The sequence below is a fragment of the Dasypus novemcinctus genome, chromosome 22 (assembly GCF_030445035.2).
Source record: "Dasypus novemcinctus isolate mDasNov1 chromosome 22, mDasNov1.1.hap2, whole genome shotgun sequence".
Lineage (NCBI taxonomy): Eukaryota > Metazoa > Chordata > Mammalia > Cingulata > Dasypodidae > Dasypus > Dasypus novemcinctus.
The window spans coordinates 37,574,653-37,596,879 of NC_080694.1; the positions used below are offsets into that span (position 1 = coordinate 37,574,653).

At 49.3% G+C, this 22,227-nt stretch overlaps 1 protein-coding gene across 2 annotated transcripts in view; it reads left to right on the plus strand.

The window, feature by feature from the left end:
* Positions 1-16,984, plus strand: part of FARS2 (phenylalanyl-tRNA synthetase 2, mitochondrial) — a 596,483-nt gene extending 579,499 nt beyond the window's left edge. For both annotated transcript variants that reach the window (XM_004479208.3, XM_071210957.1), the window contains one exon: positions 16,718-16,984. In XM_004479208.3, the coding sequence (XP_004479265.1) occupies positions 16,718-16,856 (139 nt within the window). In that variant the 3' untranslated portion in view covers positions 16,857-16,984. The remainder of the gene's footprint in view (positions 1-16,717) is intronic.
* The last annotated feature ends 5,243 nt before the right edge of the window (positions 16,985-22,227 follow it).

Here is a 22,227-nt window from a genome sequence, read left to right on the forward strand (position 1 = left end):
TCTGAGCCTTCGGGATTCTGGTTAGGTGCTAGCAGCCTGCCTTGTGGGGAAGCAGAAATGGAGCAGATGGGACCCTCCAGTCCACTTCAATGAGAGCATCTTTGCTTTGACTTATGATATATACACTATTTAATTTAGAAGTGTGTGTGTGTGCACGCATGCATGTGTGCGCAAATGTGAAGGTCGTCACAGGGAGAGGTATTTGAATTCTCTTGTTTTTTTTTTTTTTAATGACCTAAACCATAAGACCCTCCATGCTGGTGCTCATCGTAGCTGACCTGCATCGAGTTCTCCTGTGCCAGCTAGGCGCCGCACTGAAAGCTTCACCCATGACACGCAGGGTTGTTTTCTCTGCGTTACCAACCAGAGAACTGAGATGTAGACAAGGTAGCCATTGGATCAAGATCGTACAGCTCATAGGAGAAAATTAGGATTTGGACTAGATTGTCCACCAGCCTTTATACATGCCTCTTTTCCAGGAATGCTGCCCGCCCCACTCCCATCCCCACTTGCTTTCGCCTGGTTAATCCATAACCCCTGTTGGATCTCAGCTCACTGACACTTCCACGAGCAACCTTCTCCGACCAATGTCCAGGTTAATTGGCCTATTATGTAGCCTTACACCATGTACCTTTTCCTTGAAACTTTTAACACAGTTGTAATGTACATTTCTTTGTATTCCTTGGATTAATACCTGTTTCCTAGGCTGGATTGGAAGCTCCATGAGGGCCAGGTCCACGTCTTTTTGTGACTGTAGTTGTTTTGGTCTCACCATTAGGTCTTCAGTAGTTGGTAGAATACCAGGCATACAGTGGGTGTTCACTATTCATATGATGGATAGATGGGTGGATGGATGGATGGATGGATGGATGGATGGATGGATGGATGGATGGATGGATGGATGCCATATGGGACAGTGTTATTAAACACTGTATTGCTACCTCCAAGGTCCCTTCCCACTCTCACCACAAATGGTCCTGAGAGACCCCAGCTGTCCTGCTCTTTTGCAGCTGATATTGAGTCGGGGAGTTTGATGGGATATCACATGGGGGAAGGGCTGCAGTTAATCCAAGGCCAATGAAGAGGAGCCCAGGGAGCACAGGGAGCACGCTAACTCAGCATGAGGAGGCACTCCCAGCCCACACTGTCAGAGCCTGGAACGGGCTGTTCCAGAAGCAGTCCAACATAAGTTGGTCAAGGCTTTGTAAGAAGAAACTCAAGCATAGACTGGAAGCAATATTTGGGTCCCTAATGCTAGATTCTGTGATTCCATAAAAATGTTACTTGTATGATAAATACTTAAGATATGACTGCTATATTCCTGCCTAGAGTGTTATGGATATAGGAAGCTCATCCTGTCAACCATGTCCTGTTTTGTCCCTTCCTGCCTATATCACTATTTGTCAACAGATGGCTTTACTAAATTGGCCCAGAGGTATTTGCAAAACAGTCACTCTTTTGCACTGGAAATGTATATATAACTTTTTCTTTACTAATATGTAGTTCCTTCTTTTTTTTTTCTTTTATTTCTTGCCCCCCACCCCCATCTGCTCTCTGTGTCCATTCACTGCATGTTCTTCTGTGTCCGCATGTTCTTCTGTGTCTGCCTGCATTCTTGTCAGTGGCACCAGGAATCTGTGTCTCTTTTTGTTGCATCATCTTGCTGCATCAGCTCTCCGTGTGTGTAGTGCCACTCCTGGGCAGTCTGCGCTTTTTTCGCATGGGGTAGCTCTCCTTACAGGGTGCACTCCTTGCACATGGGGCTCCCCTACGTGGGGGACACCCCTGTATGGCACGGCACTCTTTGCACGCAGCAGCACTGCACATGGGCCAGCTCCACATGGGTCAGGAGGCCCTGGGTTTGAACCTGGACCTCCCATATGGTAGGTGGACACTCTATCAGTTGAGCCAAATATGCTTCCCTGTAGTTCCTTCTTAATCAACTAGATACTGAGTCCTTCTTGAAGTGATGAGCGCATTTCACCCACTGTTCACTAAAGAAATAAAACTTATACAGCACAACATGGCCATGGGTAATTCTATTCATGAGCAGTGGGAGTTGGGGTTGACTCTATGGTATAATCCTTTTTTGGGTGGCTATTAATACAGCCAATAGTACACCATAAATCCTCAATAGTCTCCTATCGCTTGGAAGGAATGAGCTGTGAAATTAACTGAGGGTCAGCCTCTTTATGCAGTGAAACTGCCTAAGCAAGCTCTGCCATCCTCTCCTGGGATTCTGTAGGAAGCTGATCCCAGATCGGTTGTTTGTGGTGACTACCTCACAATGCATTTTCGGCTGAGACTCCTTGGCCATTATATAAGGCCCTCCACCGTAACCCCAACCCCTTCTCTGCCCGTCCCTCCGTGCTCCCAAACCGGACACACTGAACTGCTCGCCTTCTGTGAACCTGTCCGTGCATGCTCACGATTCTGTCCTTGCCCTCTGCAACGACGGCCTTTCTTCTTTTCCACTCACCTACATGCCCAACTCATACCCTTTCTTCCCAGCCTAAGTTCAAAAGGCAGCAGCCTGTGGAGCCACTCTGGTCCCTCCTGGGCAGGTTGATCTCTTCCTGTGCCTGCCACCACCAAGCAGGCTTCCTACTGCGATGGAAACCATCGTGTCTTCTCAGCAGACCACGCATCCTCTGGAGCAGAGTTCTCAGAAGCTTTCTCTTCCTCACTGGGCCATTTACACCTGGAACATACATACACTCAGCAGCTAGTTGTTGAAATGAAAGGCCCTCCCCTATCACCTAAAAACTTGTGTAGTCTTGCCAGCTAGAATGTACTCCCCGCTCTTCACCTGTCAAGATCCTACTCGCCCTTCAAGGTCTTGATCAAATCTCATCCATCATTTCTGGCCTTCTGTGCCATTCTGCCCCTCCGCCCCCCAGTAGACTGTAACCTAGCCTAATCCTCCTTTGTATCACTCTGGAATGCTTCTACCCCTTTCACTAACATTGTGTACTCAGAGAACAGCCCCTCCGTGAATTCCATGAGTATTTACGGGTTGATCAAACCATATGTATATGTGTTCTGTGTCTCCTACACTGTCTAGCTCAGCACATAATATACAAGTGCTGATCACTTGACTGAACTGGAAATGTAGCATTTCACCTACCACAAATCTTCTGCTCTTTCACCTGCCTCATGCACCCAAGTGTCAACACAATGGGATGCAGCCTTGTAGCAGTACAGAGTTAAGCTGGCTCTTTCACTTTGGCTTAGCACCCTAAGCCAGAGAGAAAAATAAAATCTCATCCAAATTTTCCATGCAACCAAAAAGCACAGAGCTTTGGAAATCTGTGCTAAGTGAGACATAATTTCAATCTGTTAGAAGTGGAAGAGGTTGGTTTGGAAGGCAAGGGAATAGTTGTAAAGAAGTTGTTAAAATGGTAAGACCCTGCCCTTGCATTAGAAGTGGGGGAAAGGTGCACAATAAATATAATTTTGTAAAATGCTGAGTTAAGGAAATCAAAGAGATGAGCCATCTGGGGAGGTTAGAATCTAGTCACATCATAGCTGTGCAACAACCCTGCCAGGTGTATGTCCATTAGCCATTTTTACAGATGAAGAAGTTGGAGTTCAGCTACCTTGTCTAAGGTCATTCAGGTTTTTCTGTCTGTGAGGTGCAAACTGGAAGCTCTAAAATCTTTAGCTACAGAAATAATAATGCTGATTAGCTACAGACCTGACCTCGGCTAAGCACTTTCTCAAACCCTGTGAGTTCAAGCTCTGTAACTCAGAAATGAGGAAGCTGGACCAGAGTGCATTGAACAACTGAGAGCAAGACCTGTAGCCAAGAAGTGGTAGCACATTCCCCTGCCCTCCATATGATATTCTATTAAAAGATTTCCCCAAAGCAGGTATTTTCGTGCACACAAACAAACACACATGCAAGGTCTTTCTCACTCAGAAGTACCAGGAAAAGTTACAGGGAGTGAAGGGAAGGGAAAACCAGGGGGTGCTTTGAAACTTCCCCAAGGACCTGGCAAGTGTTCGCTGTTAAAAAGCACTTCTTGCCTGCAAAACGCACGTCTCCAAGGAACTGTTCACTTGAGGACTAGGTGTAGACGACTAGTTGCTGAGGGCCGCGGGGGTGCTGGGAAGCTAGACCACTCTGCTGTGCCCCAGCTAGTTCTCCTTCCTGGGTCGGCTCTCCCCCATCAAGGCCTGGGTTTGAGTTGTCTTTCCCAAGACAGTAACTGTCAGAGGCGCCATCTGGTTTGGTTTCTTGTGACTGACTCCAAGGAACAGAAACCCCTCTGGGAAGAAATAGCCCCAGCAGTGGCAGCGGCAAGAGACAGTTCTGATGGCTGTGGACTGTGGGAGGCCTGCTCAGAATCGCCCTCCTGGGGCTTCCCTGTCTAAAACAGGCCGTCCTGAGAACAAAACAGCAAAGCTCTTGGTTTTGGAGCGTGCATGTGTATAGGGCTTGAAAGGGCAGTGGGCAGGGGGTTGGTGGTTGACAGAGAGGCTGATTTAAACTCAAGGTTCATCTTGGAAAAGGATGGTTTTCTTCGTGGGCCTGGCCCTGCCATCTTCCTTCGCTAAGCCAACCCCTTTCTATCTCGCTTTTATCAATAATGCATTTTATGTTACCTGCCCTAGCCTGTCTTGAAATTTCCCAAGATCCGGGTCCCTTCCCTTTCGTTCTGCAGGGGCTCCCTAAATGCCGCCTGAACGATGGACCCTTTTCCTGACCATGGGCATTTTTTCCAGAATCCCATCATCTGAACTGAGAGTCCTGGGACACTGGACCTGGAAGGAAGCTCGGAGTCCATTCAGTCCAGCCTCCTCAATTTACAGATTTAGCCAGCAGTCACTGGGGACAGGAACTGGAGCCCAGGCCTCCATCTTCCCATGTGTGTCGTTTTCATTATGTTGAACCAATAACACCTACTTTCTTAGAAACCCAATGGCAGTTCATCAAGAAAAACTGTGTAGAATTGTTGGATCCTAAGTCTTATTACCAGAATTTCCTTTTCGCCTCTTCCCTCTTGAGTTTTTTGTTCTTTTAATATAAGGAAAGTAAAGGAAAAATGATTTACTTAGTTGCCAAATCACTTATTTACATCATGCTCAATTCTAATAACTATCACCTCTACCTGACTTTTCGCTCTTACGTTTTCCAGCCAAAACTACCTGATTTGCTCAGTGCTCTATAGGAAAGAAGATCTAAGTGTCAGATCCCAAGCCCAAAGAGGGAGGTTAAAAGAAATACACAGGAAATGCCAGCCCCCTCCAAAGTTCATTTCTTTCTCAAAGAAGCCTCAGAATAAAGGATGAACACCCCACCTGAGCCAGGCACTACGTTAGCACTCTAAAAGCATCCTTCATCCAGTCATCACAAACCTAGGAAGTAAGAGTTGTCACCCTTACTTTACAAAGAAGGGCACTGAGGCTCAAGGGGTTAAGAAAATCACCCCAGTCCATTCCGATAGCAAAAGTCCGAGGAGGGATTTGAACCCAGCTTCTCTAACTGCAAAGTCTGTCCTCTCGACTCTACCATGCCCCTTTTCATTTGCATTTCCAGGAGTGGCCATGGAGCAAATATTCCTCCCTCCTTCCATCCCTCCCACCATTCCTCTCACCTGAGTCAAACCCTGGGACAAGAGTTGCCCAGACAAGCACCACGTCTATTAAACCTCCCCATGGTGTGTCGTGCTTCTACCTGGTGGGATTCACATCCTACAGACAGGAGACAAATAGGAACACCTGTTTTTTGTCAGGTGGAAAATGAAACCTGCCCCATACCAGCCTCTCTCCTGTGGAGGAATCTGTGGCATAAGTAGGTGGCGTCTGAAATGATGACTGATCAGAGATGGTCTATTCTGGGAGGTATTGGCTTTACAGTCCAAGAACATGAGATGGCTGCTCCAGTCACAGATGGGAAAGCAGACCACTGTGTATGTTGTAAGAGCTGGGTTTTGGCTGGATCCCTTGAAAGGCTTTATTTCAAATTCGGATCCTGCTCAGTTGCTAGGGTGAGCCAAGTCGTTGTATAACAAGTATACTTGTATAACAAATACGCCAGGGCTCGCTAGCGCTCTGACCCATTGTTCTTCTTTCCACTGAAGCTTGATTGCCTTACATTCTTTTAGAAGGTCTACCACTTTTAACTGGAGAACAATCATACTTTTAGCAATATTTTTGGTCCTTGTTAGCTTCATAATTTAATTTGTCAGGAAGAAAAGTAAGACAGGACTGGAAAAGGATCCTTTTTTCCTTTAATTTTACTGTGGTAACATAGATAAAAATTACCATTTTAACCATTCTTAAGTATATAAAACAGGGGTATTTACATTCACAGTGGTAAGCTATCATCACCACCATCCACTACCAAAACTTTTCCATCACCCCAAACAGAAATTCTGTACCTATTAAGCAAAACTCTCATTTCCCCCCATAATCCCTGGCAACCTCTAATCTACTTTCTGAAGCCTCCCCCCCTTTTTTTTTTTGAGGTACCGGGCCAGGGATTGAACCCAGGACCTCGTATTTGGAAGCCAGCACTCAACCACTGAGCCACATTGGCTCCCCTGAGTTGGTTTTTTCATTTGTTTGCTTGTTTGTTTTTTGTTTTTAGGATGTACCGGGGACTGAACCCAGGACCTTCCATGTGGGAAGCAGGCACTCAGCCTCCTGAGCCACATCTGCTCCCCATGAGGGGCCCCTTTTAAACATAGATTGTTTTGGCAGTCCTTTACTATTTTAGTTTATTAAAGGCTGCCAATGCAAAAATACCAGAAATATGTTGATTTTATAATGGGAATTTATTAAGGTAAAATCTTACAGTTCCAAGACTGTGAAAATGTCCAAATCAAGGCACCATCAGAGATGCTGTCTCACCAGAGGCTAACTGGCTGCTCCACTGATCCTGGTCTCCTGCCATGTCTTTCCCCAGGTCTCAATCTCCCCATTTTTTGTGAGGCAAAATAGTGGCTATGCCAGTCTTGTCTGTCCTCTAGATTCACTTTCTCTTGGAGCTTTGATGTAGGTGATCCTGGAGTCCTCTCTCAAATAGCAGGATAAAATGACATCTCTCTTTCTCTCTGTCTCTGCGTGTTTCCTCCATTGCAAAGGACTCTAGCAAGAGAGCTGAGACCCACCTTGGGTCACACCTCACTGATGTACTCCAATCAAAGGCTCCCAGTTGAATTCAGTCCAATCAAATGGTCCCATACCCACAGGAATGGATTAGCTCCAAGAACCTGATCTTTTCTGGAATTCACAAAAGCATCAAGCTGTCACATTTACTAATCCAGGCTTGCCTATACGCATCACTTAAACATACTTTTCCTTGGTTCTAAGGTGAGGGCTTTGAGAAGAGGTAGTATCAAAATACATGGCCCTTCCCTGCTGGTATGCCCACTGTCCAGCCCACTGGTGTACACAGGGCAGCCCCACCGAGCCTCAGCTTACACATGTGCAGGCTGATAAAGCCAGGAATATGTGAGCAATCATTGGAGCCAGGGTACAGGATCCAACTGAATGTAAGTTTTAGGAAACATTCGAGTCCTGTTTCTTGACTCTCAGAATGGGAGCTAATGGGAATCCAGTTATGAAAGTGGAAGAGTTAGGGAGATGGGACAGCAGGGTTAGGGTTAGGGTTAAGGTTAGGTTAAGGTTAGGGTTAGGGTTAGGCACTGCTTATACCCAGCTAATCACCAATGAGTATGGACCGCTTTATGACCTATTTCTTTCCTGCTAGATAGTAAGCCCCGAAAGGGAAGGATGAACTGATATTCCTTCTGTGTGCCATGTAGCAGCCAGCATGGAGTTAGACAAATGGCACCATATAAATGCTCACAGGGAAATGCTGAACTAAAAAAAAAAAATCATTTGCAGAGAGAGCACATCTGTGGAGTCCATGAGTTTATACATGGAATGTGGCAGGACTGACTTTACTGTGAGCTGCCCTTGAGTAGCTGTGGAATTACAAGCACCATCAGGCTACAGTAGATATAGGAGGGTAGGGTCATCCACTCAGTTGCCTGCCTGATTACTGCAGAACTGGGGCAGATGTGAGCTGGTGAGGGTAGGTACTATGTCTGCTCATGTGCTAATCTTTGTCTAGGTCAGTACCCAGAACATCACATTTGTTGACTCACTAAATGAATCTGTGAAATGGAAGGGAAGAACTGGTGATAGCTGCAGCCCATGAAGCTCAAACATTATAAGATCCTTACACCAAAATCTCTGTTTAAAAAAATTCAATCTCTAGCCAGTGACCAACTCATTTTAGCCAATATTCTAATGCAATGAAATTCTAGTATCCTCCCAAATTTGAGACTTTTTCTTTAAACTCACTATAATGGAATTTGACATCTAAAACTCAGTAATGGGTAATTTAGTTTACTTTGCCTGTGAGTAACTGATACAAAGTACATAAAAGAGAACTTTCATTTGCCTTTAAAAGCCCATATTGTAAATGCAGCATATTCTCTGCTTCAGAGAGGAGTTCTCCTCCTGAAGGTTGTGCCCGAGTTGAGTATGGGGAACAAGGGAGGCTCTTGTGGCTGCCAGTGCTGCCTGACTTCCCCAGCCTACCTCATAATGTCCCTTTGTGACAGTCTGAAACTTCTGTGAATCCCAGAAAAGATCATTGTCTTGGAATGAATCAATTCCTGTGGGTGTGAGCCCTCTGATTGCATTAGATTCATTAAGGAAGCTTTTGATTAGATAGGGTTAGGACTTAGGACTGGACTACATCAGTGAGGCATGACCCAGGTTAGGTCTCTGCCTTCTTGCTGGAATCTTGTATAAACTGAGAAATGAAAGCAGAACAACACAGAGAATGCCAGCTGCCATTTTACACTGTCATGTGAGAAAGGACCCCTGGATTGCCTACAGCTGCAGGAAGGCAGAAACCCTGAGAGGCTGAGAAAGAGACCACAGGCTGGAATCAGTGGAACAGCCCAGGAAAGAGGAGATATCGTACCTGATTGCCCACAGTTGAGCTCGGGGACAAAGCGAGCCTGGAGGAGAAAGCAGAGAGAGGCCGCCATTTTGCCATGTGGCGGGAGTCCAGGATTGCCCTCAACTGCAGTTCGGTGAGACAACATTTCTGATGATTCCTTGATTTGGACATCTACACAACCATGGATTTTCCCCTAATAAATTTCCATTATAAAAGCCAGCACATGCTGGTATTTTGTTCCCAGCAACTGAAGCAAAGCAAAATGGCCTCTAAGTAGGAAAGTCCATTCCTGAAGCACCTCTGTCCCCAGGTCATAGTTATTAGCTCATCCCAGGCCTGCCATCTGTATTGGCATATAAGAAATTCTACTGGTGCCTCATCGTCCTGCTGGCCTGGTCACAAATTCCTTTATTGAGTGTACACCCTGCCTAGCCCCACCCTGGCTAGCCCCCCTCTCATTCACCCGCCTCCCCCTCCAGGGCCTTTGACCTATACCAAAGCTGTCCTTTCCTGCATCCTCAGCTGGTCTGCTGTCTGTGTTTGGGCCTCAGCACCCAAAGAACTTCCACAAAGCATCCCAAACACTCTCTCTGTTAGTGGAAGGTTAGGGGTGGAAAGGAACATGGTGCCCATTCTCTCTCTTTCTTGAACAGAACCATTAGAAGTTACTCTTCTCAGTAGTTTGCAAACCTTGTCATGTTTTAGGGGAAGCTGGGATAGAAGGAAGAGGTTGGATGTGGAAGGAAAGAGATGGTGAGTAAGGTGGAGTGGTCATGTGATATTAACTTCTGGACTCTGGCCCCAGATTGCCTGACTTTAAATCCAGCCCTGACACTTACTAGCTCTGTGACCCTGCCGTGCCTCAGTTTCTCATCTATGTCCCAGGAACAATAATCCTGTCTACCTAATAGGGTTGTGATGCTTTCAGGGGTTAATGTTTATAAAAAGGGCTTGGAGCGGTGCTTGTATAGAACGAGTGCTACATGAATGTCAGCAGCTGCTGCTATCGAGGGCTAGTCAGATAGGGCAGAAGAAAGATTGAGAAGCTTAGGGCTAAAGGAGGTGGCATCGGGTGTTAGGAAAGACTCAGAAGAACTCTACTGCACACTGCAGACACTTGTGGCTAACTTCCGCTGGTTGGACATGGAGTAATGGGTGTTCCTTTGAGGAATCTAATTTCTTAACTGCTCAGCGATAAACTGAGGTTAATCCAAGGTTTCCATGGATAGACCCCTCACCTGAGCAAGGAGACCTGGACCCTAAGCCAGGTTCCACCCATGCCCAATGGCAACACCCCCACCCTGCAGTCACTGACATGCAAAAGGACGGAGTGTGGCTCGCTATCTGAAAGCTCCAAACAGAGGTTTCTAGAGAATAAATCAAAGGAGGCCCTCGCTGTCCTGTTGATGTTAGGAAAAGGCAAACCTGGTTGGTTTTCAGTTAAGTCTTCTGAATTATCACCAAATATTCTGCCAAATACTATTTCTCTCAGTTCATACAATTAACCCATATGTTTATGATTCATTTTACACCTAACTCATCAAAATGTTTTGTGAAACCTGTTCAGATCCCAAGAATCACTACAGATGCCTTTTTTAAGCACACAAAAATAGGAAAATACCTTTTTTTACCTTTTCCTCTTTAGTAATAAATCTCAACTTGTTGAGATGGCCATATAGACTAAGAGGCACCTGAGTAAACTAACTAAAAAAGTATAATAATGTCTATAAGTATTACATAGCTAGAAGTATAATAATAAAATAATCATAAATATAAAAAATAAAGTAAGAGCTTAAAGTATAATAAAACCAACTTTAAAAGTCTAAGAGGGGAAGCAGATTTGGCTCAATGGATAGAGCATCCGCCTACCACATAGGAGGTCCAGGGTTCAAACCCAGGGCTTCCTGACCTGTGTGGTGAGCTGGCCCACATGCAATGCTGATGTGCGCAAGGAGTGCTGTGCCACGCAGGGGTGTCCCCCGCATAGGGGAGCCCCACGCACAAGGAGCGCACCTCGTGAGAAGAGCTTCCCAATGCAAAAAAAGTGCAAATTGCCCAGGAGTGGCAACACACACCCAGAGAGCTGATGCAACAAAATGACGCAACAAAAAGAGACACAGATTCCCAGCATCACTGACAAGAAAATAAGCGGACACAGAAGAACACACAGCGAATGGATACAGAGAGCAGACAACTGGGGATGGGGTGGGGGGGGGGCAGGGCAGGGGAGGGGAGAGAAATAAATTAAAAAATAAATCTTTAAAAAAACAATGTCTAAGAGCTGGCCACATTGTCAGCTGGTTTAGAGGAAACCAACTAAAAGAGTGAAATAAAAATATGATAAGAATAAAGGCTGCCGCGGTGACGCTCCCGCCTCAGCTCATACGGCCCTGTGTAATGGTCAGAGGCCCTTGGCACAAAAGTCACAGCCTCTGTTTGTGGAGGTTGATGGGATGCGTGCTGTCACCTCTGCTAATGGTGACCATACCGAGATGTAGGGAAGTTATGTCATAGCCAGGAAGCGCAGGAGCCGGTACCCAACCCACCCAGCTCCTGCCCACTCCTGGGGGGCCTCTGCGCACCTTAGGAAAGGCCCCTGGCAGGGAGTCGGGGAACGGCCCTCCCAGGCTGGTGAGTCCGTGCCCCAGTGCAGGCCTGGCGTGGCGAGACCCAAGCCATCATCCAGCAGCACAGGTCCTCTGCCGTCTCCTTGCTCTGTTACTGCATTCTCGTCCCCCAGAATCTTCCATCTCTGAGAAAAGCAGGATCCTGCAGCCTCCCTCCTTTTGATGTAAGGAGCGGAGGCCACGGGTTGGCCGGGAAGGGAGGGCAGCGAGGTCAGCCCCTCACGGATGCCGTTTCTAAAGACGCCACGGGGCAGGCCTTTGCCCTCCAGCAATGCCGCGAGGCCCATCTGGTCCCACTGCGAAACAAAGGTGCGCCTGTTGAGCGGGCCTCTAGAAGCCTGTACACAGAGGATCTGTACCAGACACTGTGGCTTAGAATGTCGCCGTGAGAACTGGGTTCTGCGCAAAGGCGTTTGGTGCCTGCCGCTTGTAAGGAAGCGTGGGGCCGGGCCGGCCCACGCTGACGGCTTCCTGCTGCTCTTGCGGTACTCACTGCCCACCTTATTTTAAAATAGCAAATACAGGTCGCGTTTATTGAGCTCTCACAATGGCTAAGTGTTATACTAAGTATTTTACATGCTTAATCTTTTGATTCTTCTTTGGGAAATCCCATGAATGAGGTAGACACAGTTATTTATCACATTTTGTAGATGAGGAAATCAAAGTCCAATTAAGTAATGAGCCCAAGACTGCACGGGTAGGAAATGGCAGAGATGCCCCTTCGCCGCCACACTGCCACCTCCCACGGAAGGTGAAGTCCAAGTCCTTAGTCTGAATTTCCCCGGGGAAACTGGCTGGCTGGAAATTCCAGCAAGAGGCCAATGCTGAAGTTGTGGCAGAAATTTTTCTGACCTCTGACACACTCAATTCTGTCTTTTAAGACCACCAACTGATTGGATGAGGAGAGTCCCCAAATTGCCAAGGGCAATCTCCTTTGCTGACTGTAGGTACAATCAACTGCCAGTAGATACAAGTGCCATCTACAAAACACCCTCACAGTAACAAGCAGGCCAGTGCTTGACCAAATAACTAGACACCATAACCTAGCGAGACTGACACATAAAATTAACCACCACAGTCTCCATCACCATTAGAAGGACAGAAGGAGAAGGGCATGGCCAAACACAGGCAGGAGCCGTGGAAGCTTTGCAGAGCACAGGAATGCTTTTTCCCAACTCATTGCAAGGCTGTGCTCAAGCATTAAAGTGGACCCCCAGCCAGATGTCCCAGTGACTGAACTGCATGAGCTTCGTTTAGCAAGTTTTCTTACCTGCCGTGTGCCGGACACGGCTCTGGGCACAGAGGTGTAAAGCAGAAAAAGAGATCCATCTGCACCTGCCCTCCGAGAGTGCACAGCGTGGGGGTGACAGCATGGCAGTCAGGATCTGGAAGGAGGCCAGCGCCCTCGGGAGGTGCACAGCCCCCGCAGAACTTGGCCACTCTTGCCATTTTATTTTATGTTTTAATATGCCAGCTTTATTGAGATGTAATTCCTATCCCATACCTCCATTTAAAGGGTACAATTCCATGGTTTTTAGAATATTCACAAGGTTGTGCAACCATCACCACTGTCTAATTCCAGAACGTTTTCACCACCCCAAAAGAAATCTCATACCCATTAGCATTCACTTCCAATTTCTACCCTCCCACGCCCCTGGCAACTGCTGATCTACTTTCTCTGTATATGAGTTTGCCTGTTAGGAACATTTCACATCAATGGAATCATATGATATGTAGTCTTTCAGGACTAACTTCTTTCCCTTAGCATAATGTGCTCGAGGTTCATCCATGTTGTAGCATGAATCAATATTTCATTACTTTTTATGGCCAAATAATACTCCATTTTATGGCTTTATCATAGTTTGCTTATCCATTCATCAGTTGATGGGCCTTTGGGTTGTTTTCACCCTTCAGCTGTTGTGAATAATGCTGCTACAACATCGCTGTGCACATTTTTGAGTAAGCATATGGCTTCCCCTCTCTTAAGTACATGCCTAGGGTGTATTCAGTTAGGGCTGCTGAAACAAAGTACCCCACATGGCGTGGCTTAAAACCACAGCCAGGTGTTGTTCCACATCTGGGGGCTGGAGCTGAAGTCAAGTCGTTAGCAGGGTCAGGTGGCCTCTGAAACCTGTAGGGAGAATCGACTAAGGGTGTAAATACCCTCAGGTACAATCAGGCAACACAGCCTAGCGCAGGCAGCTGTCTCATTGTACCACCACCATTTCCCCATTGAGTGGTCTTGGCCTCTTGTAGAGAGCCAATTCGTCAAGTACCGGGTGTCCTGGAAGCAGAGGCTGGACCCAGGTGGCAGCCTTGGGGAACACCGGCCTTCCAGGAGGGGTGAGGGCCATGGACCCCAGTTAGGGCCCAGCTCTGCCTTCACCTGCTGGAGAAGAACGAAGCCTGTCCCTGGTTAGACTGAGGCCCAGTTGGGAGATTGCCGGGGGTTCATCGTTGCTGCACTTTCTTCCTTCATGATGTAGGAAGGTGATGGTCGGCTCTGCTGGGGCCAGGCTAGAAAAGGAGGATTCCTGAAACTCTGATGGATCAGGGCCCCTCGTTTTGTTCTTGAACAAAGCAGGGGGTTCTCTGCCCAGTGTGCTCAACTGACCAATTCCGGAGACACTGGAGTTTCAAAGAGAGAAAGAGTTTATTGCTAAGCATGAAGCCTAAAATCTGTATTAGCCTAAATTCTGTATTAGTCAGCCAAAGGGGTACTGATGCAAAATACCAGAAATCTGTTGGCTTTTATAAAGGGGTATGTATTTGGGGTAGAAGCTTACAGTTACCAGGCCCTAAGGCATAAGTTATTTCCCAAGGTCTGTTGCCCCGTGTTGGGGGAGGATGGCTGCCGACGTTCAGCCTCCCTTCCCCTTGAGGCTCCGGGTCCCAGCCTCTTGCAGTGTCCCCTGGAGGCCGGCAGGCTCTTGAGGCCTGTCTCTCTCCCCGGCTCGATCCTCTCCGGGCTCAGGCTCTGCGTCTCTCCACAAGGCCAGCTGTAGACTATCAGGTGAATGGCTCGTGTCTCTTCCCAGGGCCTCTGCTCTATGTGTGGAGCTGTCTCTAGTCCTCTGTGTTCTCCTCCTGGGCTCCAGCTCAAAACTCTAAGGACTTTAGGGTTTTATGTATTAAAACAAAGGAAGGTGGAGTTGTTCCCATTACAATATTAAGTATAAACAAGGACTGGAACTAAGTCAAAATTACCAGTATAAACTGTAGTCAGTGGTGACAATCACAAGATAAAGAGTATACACTTTTACAATCATTATCAAAGATCAAGGCATTTGGGTTCTAATTTAGGTAGTATCAGTAATTACAGGTATTTATTCTTGACTATTCTACAATATACTAGAAAGTTTTTCTAAAGGTATTTATATAATGACTCAGTAATCATAAGCATTTGTTAATTCTTAACAAATTAAGTTGTTAATTTTACAGAAGAGAAACTTAGGTGCCCAGAGAGGGACAGTGTCAGCCCCAGGGCCACACAGCCAGCAAGAGGCAGCTCCGGGGAGAGGGTCAGGCTTGGCAGCATTCACTGCTTGGGTGTAAAAATGACTGCACTCACTTTAGAGCAGGGGTTCTTAACCAGGGTTCCATGAGCTTGAACTGAAATTTTTTAAAACACCATGATTCTTGTGGGGACATGTTGGTGTGGGTGTGCTCTGTTTATTAGATAATACACAGTATAGTGTGGGCTTAGTAAGGGGCCCATGGTTTGCACCTGACTGGCAAAGGGGTCCCTGAATAAAAAAGTCAAGAAGCCCTGCTTTAGAGTAGGCCGGGCTCCCCAGGTTAAGGACACAGTCCTCTCGGGACCACCCCTGCTCAGACACCAGCCATGAGCTTGGGGGCTCTGGGCCACCCGCCCTACTGACCAACTGGCCACACATTCAGTAGCCTCAGTTTTGATAATTTGTTAGAATGACTCAGAGAATTCCAGAGAGCACTACCCTTAACAATTATAGTTTTAGTCTAGTGAAAAAGGGATACAGGTAAGAAGAGGAGGACAGGGCAAGGGCTGGGAGGGTCCCCAGGTGTGCAGCTCCTGTGTCTTCTCCCCAGGGGTCAGCATGCCACCTGCTGGCCCATGGATATGTGCCACCACCCATGGAGAGCCACCTGAGAGTCACTGTCCAGAGTTTATGTTGTGTCCCCTGCCTTCGATGGACCAGTGCCCACGAGACCCAACTCTCTCTCAGGGCTCCCCGAGGTCAGGCTGACAGAGGAGACTCAGGGCCCCACCCCCTCATCACATGCTGGGCTTTCTGTTCCCCCCCAAGACCGAAGGGTGGCAGCCCAGTGCTGGCCTCTCCTTAGCGCCAGCTATCAGGTATGTCCTGAGGCCACCAAGAATAACAAAAGACCCTCTATCACGGGGAATTCCAGGGGCTCAGAGCCTCTCCCAGCTACCAGAGACAAAGGATGGACCTCTTGTTGGAGGCCAAGTTCATTACTCTACAATGTGTCTTAGAAACTGCCATGCAACTAGAAGGCCTCATTGTCATCATTTCCACATATTCGAGAATTACTCCCATATTGCACATACGTGGAAGTTACCCATTTATTCCATGTCCTGAAAGCGCAGTTGACACCCCATTGTAAAAGCAGAGGATTAAAGTAGCTATCCAGGTGGCCCAGTGAGTGCCTCCCGTGGCCTGTGGGGTGCCGAGCAGGTGGTGCCCCTCAGCCTCCTGGGCAGGCAGGCCCTTGGGGCAGCCTCACCAGCTACCCCAAGGTGCCCTACAAGCAAGATGGCTTTCTGCGATGTGAAAAAGGCAGAGGCGCCCTGGCAGTGGCCAGTCACCAGGGAGCACAGGAGAAGGCCAGAAGCCCGGGTCCCACCTCCCACCTGCTGAATCAGAATCTCCAGGAAACCAAATTCCTAAGCAACTTCCCAGAGGATTCTGATAGGCCCGACCCAATGGGTCGCGATTATTCAAAGCTAAAGCTAATCACCATCCTCCCTTCAAAGAATTTAAAAGATACCCGGTCATCCGGCCCAAATGGTATTTTTGCGTGTCATGTCGTGGTGCTCAGTGGGGTCCTCGAGTCTCCACTGAGGTCGTGGAGACTTGGCCGTGCAGGCAACGCCACCCCCTGCAGAGGACAGGCCCCTTTGCCCCTCGCTCACCTGCCCCTCTCTTCCACCCTCCAGGACACACAGGACCAGCCACTGCTACCGCATCACCTACCGCCACATGGAGCGCACCCTGACCCAGAAGGAGGTCGCGCACGTCCACCAGGCCATCCAAGAGGCCGCCTTGCGGGACCTGGGCGTGGAGGGCAGGTTTTGACGTCCCACAGCCCCGGGCTGGGGCCCAGCGTGGCTTCAGGGTTTGCTGCAAGAGGAGCAGGCGTCCTTGGACAAATGGGTCAGGTTTAGGACTTTCAGAAAATAAAGGATCGCTTTTGCGAAACCATTGACATAGCATTTGTCTTTTATTGGGGAGAAGAGGAAAAAGAAGCAATAATGAAAGAGTTCCCTCCGATTCCTTTTACAAATGTATTGCCTGTCTGTGCTCAGCATGGTTATTTGGTCCCTGGGTTCCATTAAAGTGTCAACACCAGGCATTACTCCTTGCCTGATAGGCTCTTCCATCCACGTAATGAGTGAAGCCAAACTCTTCAGAACGTCGGAAACCCCACACACAGAAAGCATTTTGAATCAGCCTCCATCCTTTCTCCCTTCCTTTTATTTTCCCATTTTTTTTAAAGGGCAGACTTCAAAGAGGATGCTAATGAAATACCAGGGCTCCCCTCAGAAGAGAAGGGAGTCGCATCTCTGAGCTAAGAAGAGACTTTTGTTGGCTTTTCACAAACCCTTCTGGCCCCAGGGCTTTGGCTTATCTGCCTCTTGCCCCACTAGAGAGGGAAAAAAGGAGAAAATGTTGCCCTGGGATCTTGGAGGCTCAGAGAGGGGCCAGTTGCTTGAACTCTTTAGAGCTTTTTTCCCTAACCGGAGGTCTCTGCTTCCAAAGATGACCTGGACCGAAGAATGTGGGTCTTTGAAGCCCGCCTTCCCGTCTCAGGCACTTTGTAGTCTGCCTGCTCATTCATGACCAGTTTTAATAAGCAGATTCCACCGCTGGCCTGACGCTGGCGGCCGAGGGAGGCTTGCAGGGCTGGGATCAATATTTGATGAGGGGTGGCCATTTCCACAGCTCCGGGTGGGAGGGTGGGCGGCTGCTTGCCCAAGGGGAGGCGTGAGCTTTCATGTCATTCGACCACGTTATTCGTTTGGACTCTTCACTTGGCTTTTCATAGGAATCAGAGAGCCGGGCCCCATGTCCTGCACCCAGACCTGGGCCAACTGCTCTCCTTCCAGTGTCCTGGGTCCAGGGTGGGTCCACCATATGCAATGTTTCCAATGGACGGACCAGAGCAGGGACACACAATGCGGTTAGCAGTTCTCTCCCACGCAGAAGTTCCTGACCCTGCCCCCTCCCGGCCCTGCATTTCCTTCCTCTCCTGGATGAGTTAAGTATGTGTTAAGTTAATATTCTCTGGCAAAACAAGCTGCATAGCTAATGCAGAAAACTGCATGCTGCCCCTCGGCCCCCTCCTTGAGCTTTCATTCAGAGCAGCAAGTCCCCTCCACTTGTGCCAAGCCTTGCACTAGTGCCTGGGGTGGGCCAGCCTTCCCCGCGTTCCCAGGAGGCTTCCTTCAAGTGGCCTCTCAACTCTAAATTCTACAAGTGAGGCTGGGAGGCTTAAAGAAGGCAGGGACTTGACCAGGAAGTGACCAGGAAGCGACCGCCCTCCACCTCCAAATTAGGAATTCCTCCCCCATGGAGGTAGCTGAGGGTGGGCGCTTGCCTCCCTCCTACCTTTGGGGGGCCCTTTCTGTCCCTTGTAAGAGCTCGTGTGGGCTGCCCTCAGGGTCCCTCTCTGTGGCCAGCACCCAGGCCCGCAGTGGGCCTGCCCTGCCACAGAAAGCCCAGCTCTTGACTCTTCCATGTTTGTTGTGGATTGAATAGTCCACAAGTCCAAGTCCTAACCCGGGGTCCGGTGAATGTGCCCCTATTTGAAAATAGGGTCAATGAAGATGCAATGAGTTATGATGAGGCCAAACTGGATTGGGGTGCGCCCTGAGCGGGGAGGACTGGTGTCCTCGTACATGGGGGATCTTGACGTAGAGAGGAGTCGGCCTGGGACAACAGAGATGGGAGTGTGACAGCCGAGGGTTGCCAGCAAACCCCGGAACCTGGAAGAAGGAAGGAAAGGTCCTCCCTGGAGCTGCCTGCCGACACCCCGATTTTGGGTCCCCGGCCTCCAGGGCTATCTGACAATGCATTTCTGTCCTTTGAAGTCACCTGGTGTGTGGTCCTTTGTTATGGCAGCCCTAGAACCTAAGGCAGATGCCCACAGGAGAATAATTTTTAAAAGAACAACTTAATCCATAAAATGAACAGCCACTCTGCAGCTGGAGACACCTCCCATTCCCATGTAGAAACTAGAGCAGCCCCTCCAGACATCCCTCTGGGAGGCCTCAGCCCCTTTGTAAAATGGGAGTAAAAAGATTGCCTGCTTCACAGGTTGGCTCTGAGGATCCAGTGAGCCATTGCGTGTCCCGCTTAGCACAGAGCCTAGCACCGAGCAAGCCTTGAATGAATGAGACCTGCTCTGCTCCTTACTCAGGCTGAAAAGATAGAAACATGAAATATTTCAAATGCAGCAAGCCCTGGAGATAGCTGCATCATCCCCTTGTCCTCAGTCTCTACCTGGGGACACCAAAGTCCAAAGGGACAGGTATGGGTTGAATTGTATCCCCCAAAAGGACATGGTCAAGTCCTAACCCCCAGTCCTATAAACGGGGCCCGAGTTGGAAACAGGGTCTTTGAAGCCATGTTGAAGTAAAAGCAGGCTGAACTGCCAAGGTGGGCCCTAGACCAGTATGAATTGTTGTCCTGAAGAGGAGATTTGGGCATGGTGGCCGACACACAGAGAGCACCACCTGACAACAGAGGCAGCGGCTGAAGGACTGCGTTGCCAGCAAGGAGTGCCAAGCGGGGCTGGCTGCTACCAGTAGCTAGAAGAGGCAAGGAAGTCCCCTCCTGCACTTCTCCGAGGCAACGCGGCCCTGCCAACACCTGGGTTTCGGGATTCCAGCCTCCAGAACTGGGAGACGATGGATTTCTGTTGTTTTAGGTTCCTGGCGCTTTGTTACCACAGCCTAGGAAACCGAGAAGAGGACACAGTGACATACCCCGGGGCACAGCCAGTTACTAGAAGGTGGATGTCCAGAACTGGTTTTTCCTTCACCACGTCCAAGTGCACACCATGAGCGCGTCTTTAAGGGTCAGGCCCCTGAAGAGCCTTGGCGCTTCACTTGTAAAGGTCAGGAAGATTCCTGAGGTTGCGGTCCCTCAGGAGAGCTGGTGGCTCCTGAAAGAACCCTGGGCTATAGGCACCTGGAGGACCTCGCTGCACTCCTGTGTCCTGGCCTTCTCAGGAGGCTGGAAAGCCCACGTCCTGCGTGGAGGACCGAGCGTCCTTCTCTTCTCTGCTTGTCTGACCTGCTCATAAGGCCAGGCCTCCAAAGAGCCCAGTGGGACTGAGCACAGCAGGTGTCCCCAGATCCCTGGAAGAAACATTCAGCTACCACAGCGCCTCAGAGGTGGGGTGTGAGGCCGTGGGCTCGACAGTCATTTGGGCCCTCGTCCCATCCTCTCCTTTCCTCTTCCTGCCAAGCGAGACCCTGGTGAACCATCCCCGGGGCTGGCCTCTCCAGCTGGCCCATGCTGGAGCCTGTCAGCCTGGCTCAGCGATGGCCCGGTGCCCGCAGCTCTGCCTGACGGTCAACACTCAAGAAATGGAGAAGGAAACCCTGCAGCCCTGGAAGTCCTTCTGTAAATCAACCACTTTTAAGTTCTAATTCAGCAAACTGTTTTGAGTTTTAGTTGTCTTTCTACCATTACAACCACTTGGAATGAAAATTCAATTTCAAAAAATTTTTTTGTAATGTTCCCAGCTAGGCGTTTTCCAGCTCCAGGGATTGTCAACACTTGGGTAAAACATAGCAGTACCCAGCCAGGGCCATAGACCCCCTGCCCAAGATGGCCCCACTGACCCCCACGTGACGGTCACGTCATTGCCTGGTGTGGGAAAGGGAGGCCCTCACTGTCCACAGGAAGGGCAGACCCAGCGGTGTTACCATTCACGGGAACCTGGGCATGTGCGCTGCATTCCGTCAGCCCCTCGGAGAGCGTGGACACTGACCTGGTTGAAGATGGAGCTGTGAACAGGGTGGATGAGAGCCAGCCCTCAGGGACTTTATGCAGCGCATCTCCTACGATCCTGTGACTCATTAGTCAGAACCACCACGACCTCCATTCTCCAGGCAGCGTCAGGACTCGGGAAGGCCTTCCCACCTCAAGCCTGCCCTCTTGCTGTTGCCTCCTGCCCCTCCACAAGCACGAGCCCAGGAGCTCCCACAGGCAGAACCTTCTGGAATTTGGCAATGGCAGGTGGGCCATATCCCGGAGGTGACACCCCTAGTCTAGGACATCCGCCTCCAGCACAGCAGCAGCAGCCACAGCATCCGCCACAGGACCTACCCACGAGGCAAGCAGCCATGAGATCTACGTTAGAGCTCTTGGAAGCTCCTCCTCATCTTCGGACGTTAAAGGGGCCGATAGATTTACAGTTGCAACCACAGCTCCTTCAAGATCAGGTTCAAGGACATGGTCGAGCTGAAAGGTCAGCTCCTGAGTAACAGAAGAAACTCCAGAGCTGAGCAATCTAAGGACCCAGCAAGAGCAGGCCGTGTTCTTAGGAGGACGTGCCCTAGTGCCTGGGAAGGGGGAGGAAGGGGGAAGCAGGTTATTCCTGGCCTCAGCAATTGCCCAAGATTGTTGTTGGTGCTGAGCTTTCTACGTGGCTTCTGTACTCAGCAAAGCCTCGTCTTCAAAAGCCGAAAACAAAAACAAGAGCAACCATCACCACCAACAAAAACCAGTGGCCAGTTGAAAGGGGCTGCAGGCCGATTGCCAGCCCTGGTGATGAGACCACGCCAGGCTGGTCTCCTCTTGCCCTCACTGCTCTAACGCCTGTCCTGAGACAGCTCAGGGGCTGCTCTCAGGAGGGGAGCTGAGCAGAGGCGCCTCCTGCGCCCTGAGCCAAGCGTGAGTCGAGGACAGGATTCTAAGCCCTGCTCACCACAGATGAGTCACGTACCATCCCTGAGGCTGAATTTCCTCAGCTCTAAAAGGGAGGTAATGATCCTCCTTCCTTCCTTGAGTTGAGTACAAATGGCTCGGCAAGGAAGAAGAAAACAATGTGCGTGAAACTCATAAGCATCTCATTTTAGCCTCCTGAGAGCTCTGTAGACAGTTGTCGCCATTATGCCTACTTTGGAGTTCAGAATGTAAGGTCAGAGGGCAAGGCCCAGGGCCCTCTGGCTGGTGGGCACTAGAGCTCGGACTTAAGCCTGCACCTCTGTGCTACTGAGCCCACCGTCTTCCCAGCAGACCAGGGGTCCGCGAAACTGAAGACGGATTGGATGGGAACACAACGACCATGCATTGCCTCTGCAGCCACAGGTATAAAAACGATGCATGCCCTACCCAGCCTGCGCGGTGCGTGTTCTGGATACAAGCCTCAGAGAGGACTTGGGCTCCCACTCTTCAGAGGGGTGGAGGAGGCACCAGGCCACACCAGCTGAAC